Below are 22,367 nucleotides of genomic sequence, written 5' to 3'. Positions count from 1 at the left end.
GTCGCTCCGAGCTCCAAGTCTGTGTACTTGGAGGAAAGCCACCTTGTTTACAGTCTAGTGGAAGTTTCAAGACGGATTGCTTGACTTCTCTGATCGCGCCCTCTGGATTATTGGATGCGTCCACAGGAATCCCAGAAAATATTAGATTTTCCCGCTATGGCTTTGTATGTCTAGTAGCGACTCCCTCAGCACCCTGTTTTCCCTGAGTAGACAATCCATGTTGAAATCGTGGATTTTTACCTTGGCTGTGAGTGCCTTGTTTTCTCTTTGGAGCGAACGAATTTCACTCCAAACTCCCCCTCAGCCCTGCTACCTCCTCACACAACATTTTCAGTGTTACATGGATTCCAGCCAGAGCACTAGCCTCTACTTCAACGGTAAGTAAATCGTCCGTGTCTGTAGATTAATCTGTCTTTCTTTTTTTGTCGGGTTAGAGTTAATTTTTGAGGTAGCCGGATCTTTCCATGATGGAGTATGTTGTTCCTCCATTGCATAAAGCTGTTGTTACTCGTCGACTTCCTTCAGGATCTCCTTAGTATCCAGGTTGGCTCTTTACTGTTAGTTGTTTACAAACGTTTTTAACAACGCGTCTTTCCCACGACGGCGACCGGTGTTTCTGTAGTACAGCCAGCACTGTTGATGTTACCAGCCAAACTAAAAAGTTAGCTAGCTACTAAGAAACTTTCCAATGTACTTTTAAAACAACAAACTTTCCAAAACAACAAACCGTGCTCTCCTTCGTTCCACGTTCAACGGGAAGTGACCTGTAAGGTAGGCTAGGCCCAGCCCAAGATGTACTGTTATGGAGTGTAGGCGCGCCTCTGGTTTGAGGATTTTTACATGGCTGAAGTTTCAGTGAGCATGTCTACAGTGACAACGCTTGTCTTTGTTAGGTGACACAGTAAACATGGCAAGTTATCAGTTGTATCCAGGAGTCAGATATCTATCCAGCCTATAGCCACAGACTATTAAAGGTATCTACGGCTTTAAGCCTGGTGGTTAGTGAGGCGGAACAAAGGCAGATTCAAACCTCAAATGTCTTCTCTTTCCCCTCTTCCTCCTCTTCCTCCTCTTCATCCTCTGCACAACTCTGAGGAGATAGAGGAGGACATGTTAGAGTTATGACAACGGTGTATTAATTGTATATAAACCCAGTCTGATTATGAAAGTACGTGTTTACACAGGCAGCCCAATTCTGATATTTTGCCACTAATTGGCCTTTTGACCAATCAGATCAGATCTTTTATCAATAATTGGGCAAAAGATCAGAATTGGGCTGCCTATGTAAACGTAGCCAAAGTGTGCTCAAATTCTCAGTTGCGTACCTTTGCCATCATGTCTGCATACGCAATATACAGCGGATCTTCTTCCAAGAAACTATTGAGAATAACATATTATCCAATCATTATCATGTCTTGTATCAAGTCAGTAGAGATAAATAACACAAATAAGTTAAGATCACACAATTATTATCTATTTAAGTAAGATTGGTTGGATAAAACACTAATTTATCTCTCATACCTTCTCTCTGTGAGGGCGTTGTGGCTGAAGTGAAGGATAAGCTGATGAAGAGGGTCTGGCTTAATCTCAACCTCCTCCTCTTCTTCCTCCTCCACGATCTTCATCGGAGTTTTCTACACAGACGACCCACAAGAGACAGAAGTTATCTCTGTTCTTCACCTGGCCTTTCCACTAGAGACTACACCCTGCTGGTTAAAGACAGAGGTTATCTCTGTTCTTCACCTGGCCTTTCCACTAGAGACTACACCCTGCTGGCTAAAGACAGAGGTTATCTCTGTTCTTCACCTGGCCTTTCCACTAGAGACTACACCCTGCTGGCTAAAGACAGAAGTTATCTCTGTTCTTCACCTGGCCTGTCCACTAGAGACTACACCCTGCTGGCTAAAGACAGAAGTTATCTCTGTTCTTCACCTGGCCTTTCCACTAGAGACTACACCCTGCTGGCTAAAGACAGAGGTTATCTCTGTTCTTCACCTGGCCTTTCCACTAGAGACTACACCCTGCTGGCTAAAGTCAGAGGTTATCTCTGTTCTTCACCTGGCCTTTCCACTAGAGACTACACCCTGCTGGCTAAAGACAGAAGTTCTCTGTTCTTCACCTGGCCTTTCCACTAGAGACTACACCCTGCTGGCTAATCTCGCCCACCAGCCGGCTCTCTCTGTGAGTCGAACCTTCTGGTTTCACAGCACCTCAGAACGGGACTTGACAGGAAGTCTATGGCAGGAGAGGACAAAACAACCGCTGGTTTTAATTGGCTGATCTCTCAGTCCGTCCCCTCGCCTCTACATTGTGGACTTCAAAACGGGTGAGCAGCGCAAGGGATTTAAACAAGCAAGTGAGTTCGTAAAGTCTGAAAGTACGCACCTTAGAAATTGTTTTCACATATAAACATTATAAGCCCGAACTCAGAATCAATTGTGCTGCCCAATGGTGATAGAAGATTTATTTTAATTGTGGGATTATTATTCATTATTATTCTAATACAGCTGTAGCAGGCTTGCTCCCTCTCCCGCCTCCATTTTAACCACACCCCTTTCAAGTCCCACTTTGTTGCACAGTGTTACCAGGGTGGGGGGGGGGGGGGGGGGGGGGGTTGCATTGTCAGGGGAATTGACCAGGGTATTGTTTAGTAGGGCACACCGTAGCAAAACATTTACGACAGAAAACAAAAAGCTGCGTTATTATTGGTTCAGGTAGTTGCTCCCTGTTTCAAAACGTTGTTTCCCTACTGAACAGGACCCAGTAGTGAAACGCATGCAGGCTACTATGGTCCAACAGATGCAGCACTACTAAATACAGTGTGTGGACGACGATGACGATGATGATGACGATGATGATGAATGTGTTACGTCGTCGTCTACTCTTGTACATTCTTCCTCTGACATGTTTTATGACATGTTGCAGTACTGTGTAAATGTGGTTACTTCCTTACAAGTGTATATTCTGATTTGTTCAGTGAGATCAATGAATTTTAACACCCGTCACAATACTGTATGAATCGGGACGGAGATGTGGGCGAGCATGCTACCGAAGACGTCACTTCACACTCCACTTGACCACGTCACTACAGACTTACAGTTACAGCAGAGACCATACTGTACAACATCTAGTTGGTGGGGTCGACGTCGGACATCAAACAGCTAACACCTATTGAGGGCTTTAGCCGCGCCTCTCTTACCACAGTAGTAGTAGTAGTGGTGACATAGCCCATGCCATAGCCTGTTTTTCTAGCCACGTGCTTTGCTGCGGAGACGGAGACATTGCTGCCACTGAGTCTCCTGAGGTTGAGCCTGTCATGTCTGTCAAGGCTCTGCCGGTAGCGAGCCACAAAGCTAGAGAGAGCGCGGGGCCCTCGGGAACGTCTGGGGGCCCAAGGCGAGGTCCCCAGACCCAGGCGGACCGGGAAGCGATCCCGATCCCGAAGCTCGACGGCGGGCATCGTGCTCAAGAGGCAGTCGGCGGAGAGGGCTGGTGGGGGTGCGGTGCCAACACAGGGCACAGGGGGCAAGGCTGAGGCTAGGGCTGAGGTGGTGGCAGACACCACCGCAACATGCCCAGTACTTACTGCCAGGTCCTGCACTAGCTTCTCCTCAAAGGAGTACTCCTCTGTCTCTATCCATAGTCTCACATAGCCCAACACGAAGAGGTTAATAGAACGATGCCTGGGGAAGGAGGGATGAGAGGAGGAGAAGGAGAGGAAAATGAGGTTAAGGTGTGTCCAAGTAAGTTTAGGAAAGGGGGAGGCGGAAGGAGGGAGAGATGTGAGGGTGAAACAGGAAGGAAGAGCATTCCAGGGTGGTGATTGGTCGATGTGGTAGCCACTGGCCCTTCTGACTGGTCAACCTTGATGGCTTGATTAGCATACAGAAACTGTCTGAGGATGTGGTTAAAATTATATCTAAAAACACTGAACACTGTATTCAAATATTATTTCAGTTAATAAATGATACCTAAAGCTCCAAAAATACAGTCATTATGTTACTTAAATCACATGAGAAAAAAACATTCCATGATTCTAAGACAAAATGAGAATGATGATCTTTATGTAAACAAGCAAAATGCTTCCTGGATTGCTCATTGATTGACCACTGATTGGCTGTAAGTTGAGGCTGACCAATCAGAATCAACAGTGCAGTAAACTGGAGGTAGGTTGTGGTAGGTGCAGTAGGTAGGTGGTGTTGACTGTTGGCTCAGTCCATAGCCTGGAGAATAAGATGGAGGAGGGGAGAGAGGTGAAGCATTCGACCTAGCCTGGGTGCCAGTCTGTTTGGCATGACAATTCCACGAGGAGTTGGCAAGAGAGCAGAAACAGACTGACACTCAGGCTAGCGTTCAGCCAGGAGTCTCACATTACCGTTAGCATGGAGAACAGGTGGTCAAAATTAGAGTCAGCGAACGCCTTTTCCAGCCAAACGTACCGATAGCCGTTCAGGAAGTAATTGTTATTTTTGTATCTGAGGGAAAGGTATTGTAGGTGGTATAACAGAGAGAAATAACAGAAAGGAAGAACAAGGTTAGGGAGGTAGAGAGAGAGAGAGAGAGCGAGAGAGAGAGAGAGAGAGCGAAGGAGAGCGAGCGAGAGAGAGCGAGTGAGAGTAAGAGAGCGAGAGAGCGAAAGCGAAAGAGAGAGAGAGCGAGCGAGAGCGAAAGAGAGCGAGCGAAAGAGAGCGAAAGAGAGCGAGCGAGCGAAAGCGAAAGAGAGCGAGAGAGAGCGAGAGAGAGAGAGAGAGAGCGAGAGAGAGAGCGAGAGAGAGAGCGAGAGAGAGAGCGAGAGAGCGAGAGCGAGAGAGAGAGAGAGAGAGAGAGAGAGAGAAAGAGAGAGAGCGAGAGTGTGGATACACTAGTAATAGCATGTCACCAACTTCACTGAGAGATAACAGAGATACAGGACTGGAACATTACATTTGATTTGATGGAGACAATAGCACCATGAAGGATGACTGAGGACTTTTTTCTGGGTTAGTTGTTGACACAGTTACAAAGTTGGGCTGTATAAAAGCTTGGATTTAAAAACACCTCAAACTCACATTCATCTACGTATCTTCAAATCAAATCGTATTGGTCACATACACATATTTATCAGATATTATTGAGGGTCTAGCAAAATGCTTGTGTTCCTAGCTCCAACAGTGCAGTAGTATCTAACAATTCACATCAATACACACAAATTTAAAAGTAAAAGAATGGAATAAAGAAATATATAAATATTAGATTGAGCAACGTCGGAGTGACATTGACTAAAATACAGTAGAATAGAATACAGTATATACATATGAGATGAGTAAAACAGTATGTAAACATTATTAAAGTGACTAGTGTTCCATTATTAAAGTGGCCAGTGATTCCATGTCTATGTACATAGGGCAGCAGCCTCTAAGGTGCAGGGTTGAGTAATCGGGTGGTAGCCAGCTAGTGATCTTATTTAGTTGACAGAGACAACATAGGCCTACATTAGTCAAAACTCCCATTTTCCCCCCCACCATCAGTGTACCTCTAATTGTCATGAGTAGTATGTACGTGTGCTAGAAGCCTGTCTTACCTGGGGAGGTTGTAGAGCGGTGCCATACGGAAGCAGGCCACTACGGCACGTTTACGTTGTTTGGACAGCAGCTTCTGGAACACACACTTCTTCAACCTCAGAGGTTGCTCCACCTAGTGGGCAAAACATGACGTCTTACGGGGGAAAAACATTATACATTTGCCTCTGTGGATGGATATTCCTCGTGACAAATCTTAGGTACGTTTCGGTGTCCCTCAAGGCTTTACAGTAGTTCTCATTCTGTACGGTGATGTTGCTCAGAAACACAGTGTCACAGCTGCACATTTCATTGAAACATGGTGAAGCTTCACAATCTGTCTGCAATGCGCACTTTGATTGTTATAATTACTAAATCATTATTATGTACTTTATGCATTTGTAAAATAGGGCCACCTTGTAAAAGAGACATTCGTCTCAATGGGACACCGAATAAATAAAAGGTTCATAAGGACTTTATAGAGTGGAAACCTGGCTGTTGACTATACTGTACCTGACTGTTGACTATACTGTACCTGGCTGCTGACTATAGTGTACCTGGCTGTTGACTATACTGTACCTGACTGTTGACTATACTGTACCTGGCTGCTGACTATAGTGTACCTGGCTGTTGACTATAGTGTACCTGGCTGTTGACTATACTGTACCTGGCTGTTGACTATACTGTACCTGACTGTTGACTATACTGTACCTGACTGTTGACTATACTGTACCTGGCTGCTGACTATAGTGTACCTGGCTGTTGACTATACTGTACCTGACTGTTGACTATACTGTACCTGGCTGCTGACTATAGTGTACCTGGCTGTTGACTATAGTGTACCTGGCTGTTGACTATACTGTACCTGGCTGTTGACTATACTGTACCTGGCTGTTGACTATACTGTACCTGACTGTTGACTATACTGTACCTGACTGTTGACTATACTGTACCTGGCTGTTGACTATACTGTACCTGACTGTTGACTATACTGTACCTGGCTGTTGACTATACTGTACCTGACTGTTGACTATACTGTACCTGGCTGTTGACTATACTGTACCTGGCTGTTGACTATACTGTACCTGACTGTTGACTATACTGTACCTGGCTGTTGACTATACTGTACCTGGCTGTTGACTATACTGTACCTGGCTGTTGACTATACTGTACCTGGCTGTTGACTATACTGTACCTGGCTGTTGACTATACTGTACCTGGCTGTTGACTATACTGTACCTGGCTGTTGACTATACTGTACCTGGCTGTTGACTATACTGTACCTGGCTGTTGACTATACTGTACCTGACTGTTGACTATACTGTACCTGACTGTTGACTATAGTGTACCTGGCTGTTGACTGTAGTGTACCTGACTGTTGACTATACTGTACCTGGCTGTTGACTATAGTGTACCTGACTGTTGACTATACTGTACCTGACTGTTGACTATACTGTACCTGGCTGTTGACTGTAGTGTACCTGACTGTTGACTATACTGTACCTGGCTGTTGACTATAGTGTACCTGGCTGTTGACTATACTGTACCTGACTGTTGACTATACTGTACCTGACTGTTGACTATACTGTACCTGGCTGTTGACTGTAGTGTACCTGACTGTTGACTATACTGTACCTGGCTGTTGACTATAGTGTACCTGGCTGTTGACTATACTGTACCTGGCTGTTGACTATAGTTTACCTGGCTGTTGACTATACTGTACCTGGCTGTTGACTATACTGTACCTGGCTGTTGACTATAGTGTACCTGGCTGTTGACTATAGTGTACCTGGCTGTTGACTATACTGTACCTGACTGTTGACTATACTGTACCTGACTGTTGACTATACTGTACCTGACTGTTGACTATACTGTACCTGGCTGTTGACTATAGTGTACCTGGCTGTTGACTATACTGTACCTGGCTGTTGACTATACTGTACCTGACTGTTGACTATACTGTACCTGGCTGTTGACTATACTGTACCTGGCTGTTGACTATACTGTACCTGACTGTTGACTATACTGTACCTGGCTGTTGACTATACTGTACCTGACTGTTGACTATACTGTACCTGGCTGTTGACTATACTGTACCTGACTGTTGACTATACTGTACCTGGCTGTTGACTATACTGTACCTGGCTGTTGACTATACTGTACCTGACTGTTGACTATACTGTACCTGGCTGTTGACTATACTGTACCTGGCTGTTGACTATACTGTACCTGGCTGTTGACTATACTGTAACTGGCTGTTGACTATACTGTAACTGGCTGTTGACTATACTGTACCTGGCTGTTGACTATACTGTTCCTGGCTGTTGACTATAGTGTTCCTGGCTGTTGACTATAGTGTTCCTGGCTGTTGACTATAGTGTTCCTGGCTGTTGACTATACTGTACCTGACTGTTGACTATACTGTACCTGGCTGTTGACTATACTGTACCTGACTGTTGACTATACTGTACCTGGCTGTTGACTATACTGTACCTGGCTGTTGACTATACTGTACCTGACTGTTGACTATACTGTACCTGACTGTTGACTATACTGTACCTGGCTGTTGACTATACTGTACCTGACTGTTGACTATACTGTACCTGGCTGTTGACTATACTGTACCTGACTGTTGACTATACTGTACCTGGCTGTTGACTATACTGTACCTGACTGTTGACTATACTGTACCTGGCTGTTGACTGTAATTTACCTGGCTGTTGACTATACTGTACCTGACTGTTGACTATACTGTACCTGACTGTTGACTATACTGTACCTGACTGTTGACTATACTGTACCTGGCTGTTGACTATACTGTACCTGGCTGTTGACTATACTGTACCTGACTGTTGACTATACTGTACCTGGCTGTTGACTATACTGTACCTGGCTGTTGACTATACTGTACCTGACTGTTGACTATACTGTACCTGGCTGTTGACTATACTGTACCTGACTGTTGACTATACTGTACCTGGCTATTGACTATACTGTACCTGGCTGTTGACTATACTGTACCTGACTGTTGACTATACTGTACCTGGCTGTTGACTATACTGTACCTGACTGTTGACTATACTGTACCTGGCTGTTGACTATAGTGTACCTGGCTGTTGACTATACTGTACCTGACTGTTGACTATACTGTACCTGGCTGTTGACTATACTGTACCTGACTGTTGACTATACTGTACCTGGCTGTTGACTATACTGTACCTGGCTGTTGACTATAGTGTACCTGGCTGTTGACTATACTGTACCTGACTGTTGACTATACTGTACCTGGCTGTTGACTATACTGTACCTGGCTGTTGACTATACTGTACCTGACTGTTGACTATACTGTACCTGGCTGTTGACTATACTGTACCTGGCTGTTGACTATACTGTACCTGGCTGTTGACTATACTGTACCTGACTGTTGACTATACTGTACCTGACTGTTGACTATACTGTACCTGGCTGTTGACTATACTGTACCTGGCTGTTGACTATAGTGTACCTGACTGTTGACTATACTGTACCTGGCTGTTGACTATACTGTACCTGACTGTTGACTATACTGTACCTGGCTGTTGACTATACTGTACCTGGCTGTTGACTATACTGTACCTGGCTGTTGACTATACTGTACCTGGCTGTTGACTATACTGTACCTGGCTGTTGACTATACTGTACCTGGCTGTTGACTATACTGTACCTGGCTGTTGACTATACTGTACCTGACTGTTGACTATACTGTACCTGACTGTTGACTATACTGTACCTGACTGTTGACTATACTGTACCTGGCTGTTGACTGTAGTGTACCTGACTGTTGACTATACTGTACCTGGCTGTTGACTGTAGTGTACCTGACTGTTGACTATACTGTACCTGGCTGTTGACTATAGTGTACCTGACTGTTGACTATACTGTACCTGGCTGTTGACTATACTGTACCTGACTGTTGACTGTACTGTACCTGACTGTTGACTATACTGTACCTGGCTGTTGACTGTAGTGTACCTGACTGTTGACTATACTGTACCTGGCTGTTGACTATAGTGTACCTGACTGTTGACTATACTGTACCTGGCTGTTGACTATAGTTTACCTGACTGTTGACTATACTGTACCTGACTGTTGACTATACTGTACCTGGCTGTTGACTATACTGTACCTGGCTGTTGACTATAGTTTACCTGGCTGTTGACTATAGTTTACCTGGCTGTTGACTATACTGTACCTGGCTGTTGACTATACTGTACCTGGCTGTTGACTATACTGTACCTGGCTGTTGACTATAGTGTACCTGGCTGTTGACTATACTGTACCTGGCTGTTGACTATACTGTACCTGACTGTTGACTATACTGTACCTGGCTGTTGACTATAGTGTACCTGGCTGTTGACTATACTGTACCTGACTGTTGACTATACTGTACCTGACTGTTGACTATACTGTACCTGGCTGTTGACTATAGTGTACCTGGCTGGTGACTATACTGTACCTGGCTGTTGACTATACTGTACCTGACTGTTGACTATACTGTACCTGACTGTTGACTATACTGTACCTGACTGTTGACTATACTGTACCTGACTGTTGACTATACTGTACCTGACTGTTGACTATACTGTACCTGACTGTTGACTATACTGTACCTGGCTGTTGACTATACTGTACCTGGCTGTTGACTATACTGTACCTGACTGTTGACTATACTGTACCTGACTGTTGACTATACTGTACCTGGCTGTTGACTATACTGTACCTGGCTGTTGACTATACTGTACCTGGCTGTTGACTATACTGTACCTGGCTGTTGACTATACTGTACCTGGCTGTTGACTATACTGTACCTGGCTGTTGACTATAGTGTTCCTGGCTGTTGACTATAGTGTTCCTGGCTGTTGACTATAGTGTTCCTGGCTGTTGACTATAGTGTTCCTGGCTGTTGACTATACTGTACCTGACTGTTGACTATACTGTACCTGGCTGTTTACTATACTGTACCTGACTGTTGACTATACTGTACCTGGCTGTTGACTATACTGTACCTGACTGTTGACTATACTGTACCTGGCTGTTGACTATACTGTACCTGACTGTTGACTATACTGTACCTGGCTGTTGACTATACTGTACCTGGCTGTTGACTATACTGTACCTGGCTGTTGACTATACTGTACCTGGCTGTTGACTATACTGTACCTGGCTGTTGACTATACTGTACCTGGCTGTTGACTATAGTGTTCCTGGCTGTTGACTATAGTGTTCCTGGCTGTTGACTATACTGTACCTGACTGTTGACTATACTGTACCTGGCTGTTGACTATACTGTACCTGACTGTTGACTATACTGTACCTGGCTGTTGACTATACTGTACCTGGCTGTTGACTATACTGTACCTGACTGTTGACTATACTGTACCTGACTGTTGACTATACTGTACCTGGCTGTTGACTATACTGTACCTGGCTGTTGACTATACTCTACCTGGCTGTTGACTATACTGTACCTGACTGTTGACTATACTGTACCTGGCTGTTGACTATACTGTACCTGACTGTTGACTATACTGTACCTGGCTGTTGACTATACTGTACCTGGCTGTTGACTATACTGTACCTGACTGTTGACTATACTGTACCTGACTGTTGACTATACTGTACCTGACTGTTGACTATACTGTACCTGGCTGTTGACTATAGTGTACCTGGCTGTTGACTATACTGTACCTGACTGTTGACTATACTGTACCTGGCTGTTGACTATACTGTACCTGACTGTTGACTATACTGTACCTGGCTGTTGACTATACTGTACCTGGCTGTTGACTATACTGTACCTGGCTGTTGACTATACTGTACCTGGCTGTTGACTATAGTGTACCTGGCTGTTGACTATACTGTACCTGACTGTTGACTATACTGTACCTGGCTGTTGACTATACTGTACCTGGCTGTTGACTATACTGTACCTGACTGTTGACTATACTGTACCTGGCTGTTGACTATACTGTACCTGGCTGTTGACTATACTGTACCTGGCTGTTGACTATACTGTACCTGACTGTTGACTATACTGTACCTGGCTGTTGACTATACTGTACCTGACTGTTGACTATACTGTACCTGGCTGTTGACTATACTGTACCTGACTGTTGACTATACTGTACCTGGCTGTTGACTATACTGTACCTGACTGTTGACTATACTGTACCTGGCTGTTGACTATACTGTACCTGGCTGTTGACTATACTGTACCTGGCTGTTGACTATACTGTACCTGGCTGTTGACTATACTGTACCTGACTGTTGACTATACTGTACCTGACTGTTGACTATACTGTACCTGACTGTTGACTATACTGTACCTGGCTGTTGACTGTAGTGTACCTGACTGTTGACTATACTGTACCTGGCTGTTGACTGTAGTGTACCTGACTGTTGACTATACTGTACCTGGCTGTTGACTATAGTGTACCTGACTGTTGACTATACTGTACCTGGCTGTTGACTATACTGTACCTGACTGTTGACTGTACTGTACCTGACTGTTGACTATACTGTACCTGGCTGTTGACTGTAGTGTACCTGACTGTTGACTATACTGTACCTGGCTGTTGACTATAGTGTACCTGACTGTTGACTATACTGTACCTGGCTGTTGACTATAGTTTACCTGACTGTTGACTATACTGTACCTGACTGTTGACTATACTGTACCTGGCTGTTGACTATACTGTACCTGGCTGTTGACTATAGTTTACCTGGCTGTTGACTATAGTTTACCTGGCTGTTGACTATACTGTACCTGGCTGTTGACTATACTGTACCTGGCTGTTGACTATACTGTACCTGGCTGTTGACTATAGTGTACCTGGCTGTTGACTATACTGTACCTGGCTGTTGACTATACTGTACCTGACTGTTGACTATACTGTACCTGGCTGTTGACTATAGTGTACCTGGCTGTTGACTATACTGTACCTGACTGTTGACTATACTGTACCTGACTGTTGACTATACTGTACCTGGCTGTTGACTATAGTGTACCTGGCTGTTGACTATACTGTACCTGGCTGTTGACTATACTGTACCTGACTGTTGACTATACTGTACCTGACTGTTGACTATACTGTACCTGACTGTTGACTATACTGTACCTGACTGTTGACTATACTGTACCTGACTGTTGACTATACTGTACCTGGCTGTTGACTATACTGTACCTGGCTGTTGACTATACTGTACCTGGCTGTTGACTATACTGTACCTGACTGTTGACTATACTGTACCTGGCTGTTGACTATACTGTACCTGGCTGTTGACTATACTGTACCTGGCTGTTGACTATACTGTACCTGGCTGTTGACTATACTGTACCTGGCTGTTGACTATAGTGTTCCTGGCTGTTGACTATAGTGTTCCTGGCTGTTGACTATAGTGTTCCTGGCTGTTGACTATACTGTACCTGACTGTTGACTATACTGTACCTGACTGTTGACTATACTGTACCTGACTGTTGACTATACTGTACCTGGCTGTTGACTATACAGTACCTGACTGTTGACTATACTGTACCTGGCTGTTGACTATACTGTACCTGGCTGTTGACTATACTGTACCTGGCTGTTGACTATACTGTACCTGGCTGTTGACTATACTGTACCTGGCTGTTGACTATACTGTACCTGGCTGTTGACTATAGTGTTCCTGGCTGTTGACTATAGTGTTCCTGGCTGTTGACTATAGTGTTCCTGGCTGTTGACTATACTGTACCTGACTGTTGACTATACTGTACCTGGCTGTTGACTATACTGTACCTGACTGTTGACTATACTGTACCTGGCTGTTGACTATACTGTACCTGGCTGTTGACTATACTGTACCTGACTGTTGACTATACTGTACCTGACTGTTGACTATACTGTACCTGACTGTTGACTATACTGTACCTGGCTGTTGACTATACTGTACCTGGCTGTTGACTATACTGTACCTGGCTGTTGACTATACTGTACCTGACTGTTGACTATACTGTACCTGGCTGTTGACTATACTGTACCTGACTGTTGACTATACTGTACCTGGCTGTTGACTATACTGTACCTGACTGTTGACTATACTGTACCTGGCTGTTGACTGTAATTTACCTGGCTGTTGACTATACTGTACCTGACTGTTGACTATACTGTACCTGGCTGTTGACTATACTGTACCTGGCTGTTGACTATAGTTTACCTGGCTGTTGACTATAGTTTACCTGGCTGTTGACTATACTGTACCTGGCTGTTGACTATACTGTACCTGGCTGTTGACTATACTGTACCTGGCTGTTGACTATAGTGTACCTGGCTGTTGACTATACTGTACCTGGCTGTTGACTATACTGTACCTGACTGTTGACTATACTGTACCTGGCTGTTGACTATAGTGTACCTGGCTGTTGACTATACTGTACCTGACTGTTGACTATACTGTACCTGACTGTTGACTATACTGTACCTGGCTGTTGACTATAGTGTACCTGGCTGGTGACTATACTGTACCTGGCTGTTGACTATACTGTACCTGACTGTTGACTATACTGTACCTGACTGTTGACTATACTGTACCTGACTGTTGACTATACTGTACCTGACTGTTGACTATACTGTACCTGACTGTTGACTATACTGTACCTGACTGTTGACTATACTGTACCTGACTGTTGACTATACTGTACCTGGCTGTTGACTATACTGTACCTGGCTGTTGACTATACTGTACCTGACTGTTGACTATACTGTACCTGACTGTTGACTATACTGTACCTGGCTGTTGACTATACTGTACCTGGCTGTTGACTATACTGTACCTGGCTGTTGACTATACTGTACCTGGCTGTTGACTATACTGTACCTGGCTGTTGACTATACTGTACCTGGCTGTTGACTATAGTGTTCCTGGCTGTTGACTATAGTGTTCCTGGCTGTTGACTATAGTGTTCCTGGCTGTTGACTATACTGTACCTGACTGTTGACTATACTGTACCTGGCTGTTTACTATACTGTACCTGACTGTTGACTATACTGTACCTGGCTGTTGACTATACTGTACCTGACTGTTGACTATACTGTACCTGGCTGTTGACTATACTGTACCTGACTGTTGACTATACTGTACCTGGCTGTTGACTATACTGTACCTGGCTGTTGACTATACTGTACCTGGCTGTTGACTATACTGTACCTGGCTGTTGACTATACTGTACCTGGCTGTTGACTATACTGTACCTGGCTGTTGACTATAGTGTTCCTGGCTGTTGACTATAGTGTTCCTGGCTGTTGACTATACTGTACCTGACTGTTGACTATACTGTACCTGGCTGTTGACTATACTGTACCTGACTGTTGACTATACTGTACCTGGCTGTTGACTATACTGTACCTGGCTGTTGACTATACTGTACCTGACTGTTGACTATACTGTACCTGGCTGTTGACTATACTGTACCTGACTGTTGACTATACTGTACCTGGCTGTTGACTATACTCTACCTGGCTGTTGACTATACTGTACCTGACTGTTGACTATACTGTACCTGACTGTTGACTATACTGTACCTGGCTGTTGACTATACTGTACCTGGCTGTTGACTATACTGTACCTGACTGTTGACTATACTGTACCTGACTGTTGACTATACTGTACCTGACTGTTGACTATACTGTACCTGGCTGTTGACTATAGTGTACCTGGCTGTTGACTATACTGTACCTGACTGTTGACTATACTGTACCTGGCTGTTGACTATACTGTACCTGACTGTTGACTATACTGTACCTGGCTGTTGACTATACTGTACCTGGCTGTTGACTATACTGTACCTGGCTGTTGACTATAGTGTACCTGGCTGTTGACTATACTGTACCTGACTGTTGACTATACTGTACCTGGCTGTTGACTATACTGTACCTGGCTGTTGACTATACTGTACCTGACTGTTGACTATACTGTACCTGGCTGTTGACTATACTGTACCTGGCTGTTGACTATACTGTACCTGGCTGTTGACTATACTGTACCTGACTGTTGACTATACTGTACCTGGCTGTTGACTATACTGTACCTGACTGTTGACTATACTGTACCTGGCTGTTGACTATAGTGTACCTGACTGTTGACTATACTGTACCTGGCTGTTGACTATACTGTACCTGACTGTTGACTATACTGTACCTGGCTGTTGACTATACTGTACCTGGCTGTTGACTATACTGTACCTGGCTGTTGACTATACTGTACCTGGCTGTTGACTATACTGTACCTGACTGTTGACTATACTGTACCTGACTGTTGACTATACTGTACCTGACTGTTGACTATACTGTACCTGGCTGTTGACTGTAGTGTACCTGACTGTTGACTATACTGTACCTGGCTGTTGACTGTAGTGTACCTGACTGTTGACTATACTGTACCTGGCTGTTGACTATAGTGTACCTGACTGTTGACTATACTGTACCTGGCTGTTGACTATACTGTACCTGACTGTTGACTGTACTGTACCTGACTGTTGACTATACTGTACCTGGCTGTTGACTGTAGTGTACCTGACTGTTGACTATACTGTACCTGGCTGTTGACTATAGTGTACCTGACTGTTGACTATACTGTACCTGGCTGTTGACTATAGTGTACCTGACTGTTGACTATACTGTACCTGACTGTTGACTATACTGTACCTGGCTGTTGACTATACTGTACCTGGCTGTTGACTATAGTTTACCTGGCTGTTGACTATAGTTTACCTGGCTGTTGACTATACTGTACCTGGCTGTTGACTATACTGTACCTGGCTGTTGACTATACTGTACCTGGCTGTTGACTATAGTGTACCTGGCTGTTGACTATACTGTACCTGGCTGTTGACTATACTGTACCTGACTGTTGACTATACTGTACCTGGCTGTTGACTATAGTGTACCTGGCTGTTGACTATACTGTACCTGACTGTTGACTATACTGTACCTGACTGTTGACTATACTGTACCTGGCTGTTGACTATAGTGTACCTGGCTGTTGACTATACTGTACCTGGCTGTTGACTATACTGTACCTGACTGTTGACTATACTGTACCTGACTGTTGACTATACTGTACCTGACTGTTGACTATACTGTACCTGACTGTTGACTATACTGTACCTGACTGTTGACTATACTGTACCTGGCTGTTGACTATACTGTACCTGGCTGTTGACTATACTGTACCTGGCTGTTGACTATACTGTACCTGACTGTTGACTATACTGTACCTGACTGTTGACTATACTGTACCTGGCTGTTGACTATACTGTACCTGGCTGTTGACTATACTGTACCTGGCTGTTGACTATACTGTACCTGGCTGTTGACTATACTGTACCTGGCTGTTGACTATAGTGTTCCTGGCTGTTGACTATAGTGTTCCTGGCTGTTGACTATAGTGTTCCTGGCTGTTGACTATACTGTACCTGACTGTTGACTATACTGTACCTGACTGTTGACTATACTGTACCTGACTGTTGACTATACTGTACCTGACTGTTGACTATACTGTACCTGGCTGTTGACTATACTGTACCTGACTGTTGACTATACTGTACCTGGCTGTTGACTATACTGTACCTGGCTGTTGACTATACTGTACCTGGCTGTTGACTATACTGTACCTGGCTGTTGACTATACTGTACCTGGCTGTTGACTATAGTGTTCCTGGCTGTTGACTATAGTGTTCCTGGCTGTTGACTATAGTGTTCCTGGCTGTTGACTATAGTGTTCCTGGCTGTTGACTATACTGTACCTGACTGTTGACTATACTGTACCTGGCTGTTGACTATACTGTACCTGACTGTTGACTATACTGTACCTGGCTGTTGACTATACTGTACCTGGCTGTTGACTATACTGTACCTGACTGTTGACTATACTGTACCTGGCTGTTGACTATACTGTACCTGGCTGTTGACTATACTGTACCTGACTGTTGACTATACTGTACCTGGCTGTTGACTATACTGTACCTGACTGTTGACTATACTGTACCTGGCTGTTGACTATACTGTACCTGACTGTTGACTATACTGTACCTGGCTGTTGACTGTAATTTACCTGGCTGTTGACTATACTGTACCTGACTGTTGACTATACTGTACCTGACTGTTGACTATACTGTACCTGACTGTTGACTATACTGTACCTGACTGTTGACTATACTGTACCTGGCTGTTGACTATACTGTACCTGGCTGTTGACTATACTGTACCTGACTGTTGACTATACTGTACCTGGCTGTTGACTATACTGTACCTGGCTGTTGACTATACTGTACCTGACTGTTGACTATACTGTACCTGGCTGTTGACTATACTGTACCTGACTGTTGACTATACTGTACCTGGCTGTTGACTATACTGTACCTGGCTGTTGACTATACTGTACCTGACTGTTGACTATACTGTACCTGGCTGTTGACTATACTGTACCTGACTGTTGACTATACTGTACCTGGCTGTTGACTATAGTGTACCTGGCTGTTGACTATACTGTACCTGACTGTTGACTATACTGTACCTGGCTGTTGACTATACTGTACCTGACTGTTGACTATACTGTACCTGGCTGTTGACTATACTGTACCTGGCTGTTGACTATACTGTACCTGGCTGTTGACTATAGTGTACCTGGCTGTTGACTATACTGTACCTGACTGTTGACTATACTGTACCTGGCTGTTGACTATACTGTACCTGGCTGTTGACTATACTGTACCTGACTGTTGACTATACTGTACCTGGCTGTTGACTATAGTGTACCTGGCTGTTGACTATACTGTACCTGACTGTTGACTATACTGTACCTGACTGTTGACTATACTGTACCTGGCTGTTGACTATAGTGTACCTGGCTGTTGACTATACTGTACCTGGCTGTTGACTATAGTGTACCTGGCTGTTGACTATAGTGTACCTGGCTGTTGACTATAGTGTACCTGGCTGTTGACTATACTGTACCTGACTGTTGACTATACTGTACCTGACTGTTGACTACACTGTACCTGACTGTTGACTATACTGTACCTGGCTGTTGACTATAGTGTACCTGGCTGTTGACTATACTGTACCTGGCTGTTGACTATACTGTACCTGGCTGTTGACTATACTGTACCTGACTGTTGACTATACTGTACCTGGCTGTTGACTATACTGTACCTGGCTGTTGACTATACTGTACCTGACTGTTGACTATACTGTACCTGGCTGTTGACTATACTGTACCTGACTGTTGACTATACTGTACCTGGCTGTTGACTATACTGTACCTGGCTGTTGACTATACTGTACCTGACTGTTGACTATACTGTACCTGACTGTTGACTATAGTGTACCTGGCTGTTGACTATACTGTACCTGACTGTTGACTATACTGTACCTGACTGTTGACTATACTGTACCTGGCTGTTGACTGTAGTGTACCTGGCTGTTGACTATACTGTACCTGACTGTTGACTATACTGTACCTGACTGTTGACTGTAGTGTACCTGGCTGTTGACTATACTGTACCTGACTGTTGACTATACTGTACCTGACTGTTGACTATAGTGTACCTGGCTGTTGACTGTAGTTTACCTGACTGTTGACTATACTGTACCTGACTGTTGACTATAGTGTACCTGGCTGTTGACTGTAGTTTACCTGGCTGTTGACTATACTGTACCTGACTGTTGACTATACTGTACCTGACTGTTGACTATACTGTACCTGGCTGTTGACTATACTGTACCTGGCTGTTGACTATACTGTACCTGGCTGTTGACTATACTGTACCTGGCTGTTGACTATACTGTACCTGACTGTTGACTATACTGTACCTGGCTGTTGACTAGAGGGTACCTGGCTGTTGACTATACTGTACCTGACTGTTGACTATACTGTACCTGGCTGTTGACTGTAGTGTACCTGGCTGTTGACTATACTGTACCTGGCTGTTGACTGTAGTGTACCTGGCTGTTGACTGTAGTGTACCTGGCTGTTGACTATACTGTACCTGGCTGTTGACTGTAGTGTACCTGGCTGTTGACTATACTGTACCTGGCTGTTGACTGTAGTGTACCTGGCTGTTGACTGTAGTGTACCTGGCTGTTGACTATACTGTACCTGGCTGTTGACTGTAGTGTACCTGGCTGTTGACTATAGTGTACCTGGCTGTTGACTGTAGTGTACCTGGCTGTTGACTGTAGTGTACCTGGCTGTTGACTATACTGTACCTGGCTGTTGACTATACTGTACCTGGCTGTTGACTATACTGTACCTGGCTGTTGACTATACTGTACCTGGCTGTTGACTATACTGTACCTGACTGTTGACTTTACTGTACCTGGCTGTTGACTGTAGTGTACCTGGCTGTTGACTATAGTTTACCTGGCTGTTGACTGTAGTGTACCTGGCTGTTGACTGTATGGAACCTGGCTGTTGACTAGAGGGTACCTGGCTGTTGACTATACTGTACCTGACTGTTGACTATACTGTACCTGGCTGTTGACTATACTGTACCTGACTGTTGACTATACTGTACCTGACTGTTGACTATAGTTTACCTGGCTGTTGACTATACTGTACCTGACTGTTGACTATACTGTACCTGGCTGTTGACTGTACTGTACCTGGCTGTTGACTATACTGTACCTGGCTGTTGACTATACTGTACCTGGCTGTTGACTATACTGTACCTGGCTGTTGACTATACTGTACCTGGCTGTTGACTGTACTGTACCTGGCTGTTGACTGTACTGTACCTGGCTGTTGACTATACTGTACCTGACTGTTGACTATACTGTACCTGGCTGTTGACTGTACTGTACCTGGCTGTTGACTATACTGTACCTGACTGTTGACTATACTGTACCTGGCTGTTGACTATACTGTACCTGACTGTTGACTATACTGTACCTGACTGTTGACTGTAGTTTACCTGGCTGTTGACTATACTGTACCTGACTGTTGACTATACTGTACCTGGCTGTTGACTGTACTGTACCTGGCTGTTGACTATACTGTACCTGGCTGTTGACTATACTGTACCTGGCTGTTGACTATAGTGTACCTGGCTGTTGACTGTATGGAACCTGGCTGTTGACTATACTGTACCTGGCTGTTGACTATAGTTTACCTGGCTGTTGACTGTAGTGTACCTGGCTGTTGACTATACTGTACCTGGCTGTTGACTATACTGTACCTGACTGTTGACTATACTGTACCTGGCTGTTGACTATACTGTACCTGGCTGTTGACTATACTGTACCTGGCTGTTGACTATACTGTACCTGGCTGTTGACTATACTGTACCTGGCTGTTGACTATAGTGTACCTGGCTGTTGACTATACTGTACCTGGCTGTTGACTATAGTGTACCTGGCTGTTGACTATACTGTACCTGGCTGTTGACTGTAGTGTACCTGGCTGTTGACTGTATGGAACCTGGCTGTTGACTATACTGTACCTGGCTGTTGACTATAGTTTACCTGGCTGTTGACTGTATGGAACCTGGCTGTTGACTATACTGTACCTGGCTGTTGACCATAGGGTACCTGGTTGTTGACTCTAATTTACCTGGCTGTTGACTATAGTGTACCTGGCTGTTGACTATAGTTTACCTGGCTGTTGACTAGAGGGTACCTGGCTGTTGACTATACTGTACCTGGCTGTTGACTGTAATTTACCTGGCTGTTGACTATAGTGTACCTGGCTGTTGACTGTATGGAACCTGGCTGTTGACTAGAGGGTAGCTGGCTGTTGACTAGAGGGTACCTGGCTGTTGACTATAGTTTACCTGGCTGTTGACTATAGTGTACCTGGCTGTTGACTATAGTTTACCTGGCTGTTGACTATAGTGTACCTGGCTGTTGACTGTATGGAACCTGGCTGTTGACTAGAGGGTACCTGGCTGTTGACTATAGTTTACCTGGCTGTTGACTAGAGGGTACCTGGCTGTTGACTATACTGTACCTGGCTGTTGACTGTAATTTACCTGGCTGTTGACTATAGTGTACCTGGCTGTTGACTGTATGGAACCTGGCTGTTGACTAGAGGGTAGCTGGCTGTTGACTAGAGGGTACCTGGCTGTTGACTAGAGGGTACCTGGCTGTTGACTAGAGGGTACCTGGCTGTTGACTAGAGGGTACCTGGCTGTTGACTATACTGTACCTGGCTGTTGACTAGAGGGTACCTGGCTGTTGACTAGAGGGTACCTGGCTGTTGACTAGAGGGTACCTGGCTGTTGACTGTAGTGTACCTGACTGTTGACTGTACTGTACCTGGCTGTTGACTGTAGTGTACCTGGCTGTTGACTATACTGTACCTGGCTGTTGACTATACTGTACCTGGCTGTTGACTATAGTGTACCTGGCTGTTGACTGTAATTTACCTGGCTGTTGACTATAGTGTACCTGGCTGTTGACTATACTGTACCTGGCTGTTGACTATAGTTTACCTGCTCCAGGTGGAAGACTGCAGCAGAGATGCTCTGTACTCTGTCCACAGTTTGTTCTGGGTCTGTATGTTCCTCACTCTCCACCACCACATCCTTATACAGGTTCATCTGCCACTGCACTGCCAGGTCATCAGACTTCAAAAACACACACACACAGACACACAGACACACACACACACACACACACACACACACACACACACACACACACACACACACACACACACACACACACACACACACACACACACACACACACAAACACACACACCCTCAGTGTCTCACACAATGGCAGAGTTGTTGAAGCACCAGGTGTTCAGTCC

General features: G+C 44.7%; 1 protein-coding gene across 1 annotated transcript in view; it reads right to left on the bottom strand.

Moving 5' to 3' along the window:
• Positions 1–22,367, bottom strand: part of LOC120024265 (ryanodine receptor 3-like) — a 257,642-nt gene that overhangs the window by 34,072 nt on the left and 201,203 nt on the right. The window contains exons 75-80 of the mRNA XM_038968460.1: positions 22,045–22,179; positions 5,561–5,673; positions 3,587–3,683; positions 1,522–1,634; positions 1,326–1,377; positions 1,031–1,090 (exon numbers count right to left, since the gene is read on the bottom strand). Of these exons, the coding sequence (XP_038824388.1) occupies positions 1,031–1,090; positions 1,326–1,377; positions 1,522–1,634; positions 3,587–3,683; positions 5,561–5,673; positions 22,045–22,179 (570 nt within the window). The remainder of the gene's footprint in view (positions 1–1,030; positions 1,091–1,325; positions 1,378–1,521; positions 1,635–3,586; positions 3,684–5,560; positions 5,674–22,044; positions 22,180–22,367) is intronic.

This window comes from Salvelinus namaycush, chromosome 29 (assembly GCF_016432855.1).
Source record: "Salvelinus namaycush isolate Seneca chromosome 29, SaNama_1.0, whole genome shotgun sequence".
Taxonomy (NCBI): Eukaryota; Metazoa; Chordata; class Actinopteri; order Salmoniformes; family Salmonidae; genus Salvelinus; species Salvelinus namaycush.
The sequence above is the reverse complement of the archived record's forward strand: the minus strand, read 5'-3'. Positions and strand labels throughout refer to the sequence as shown.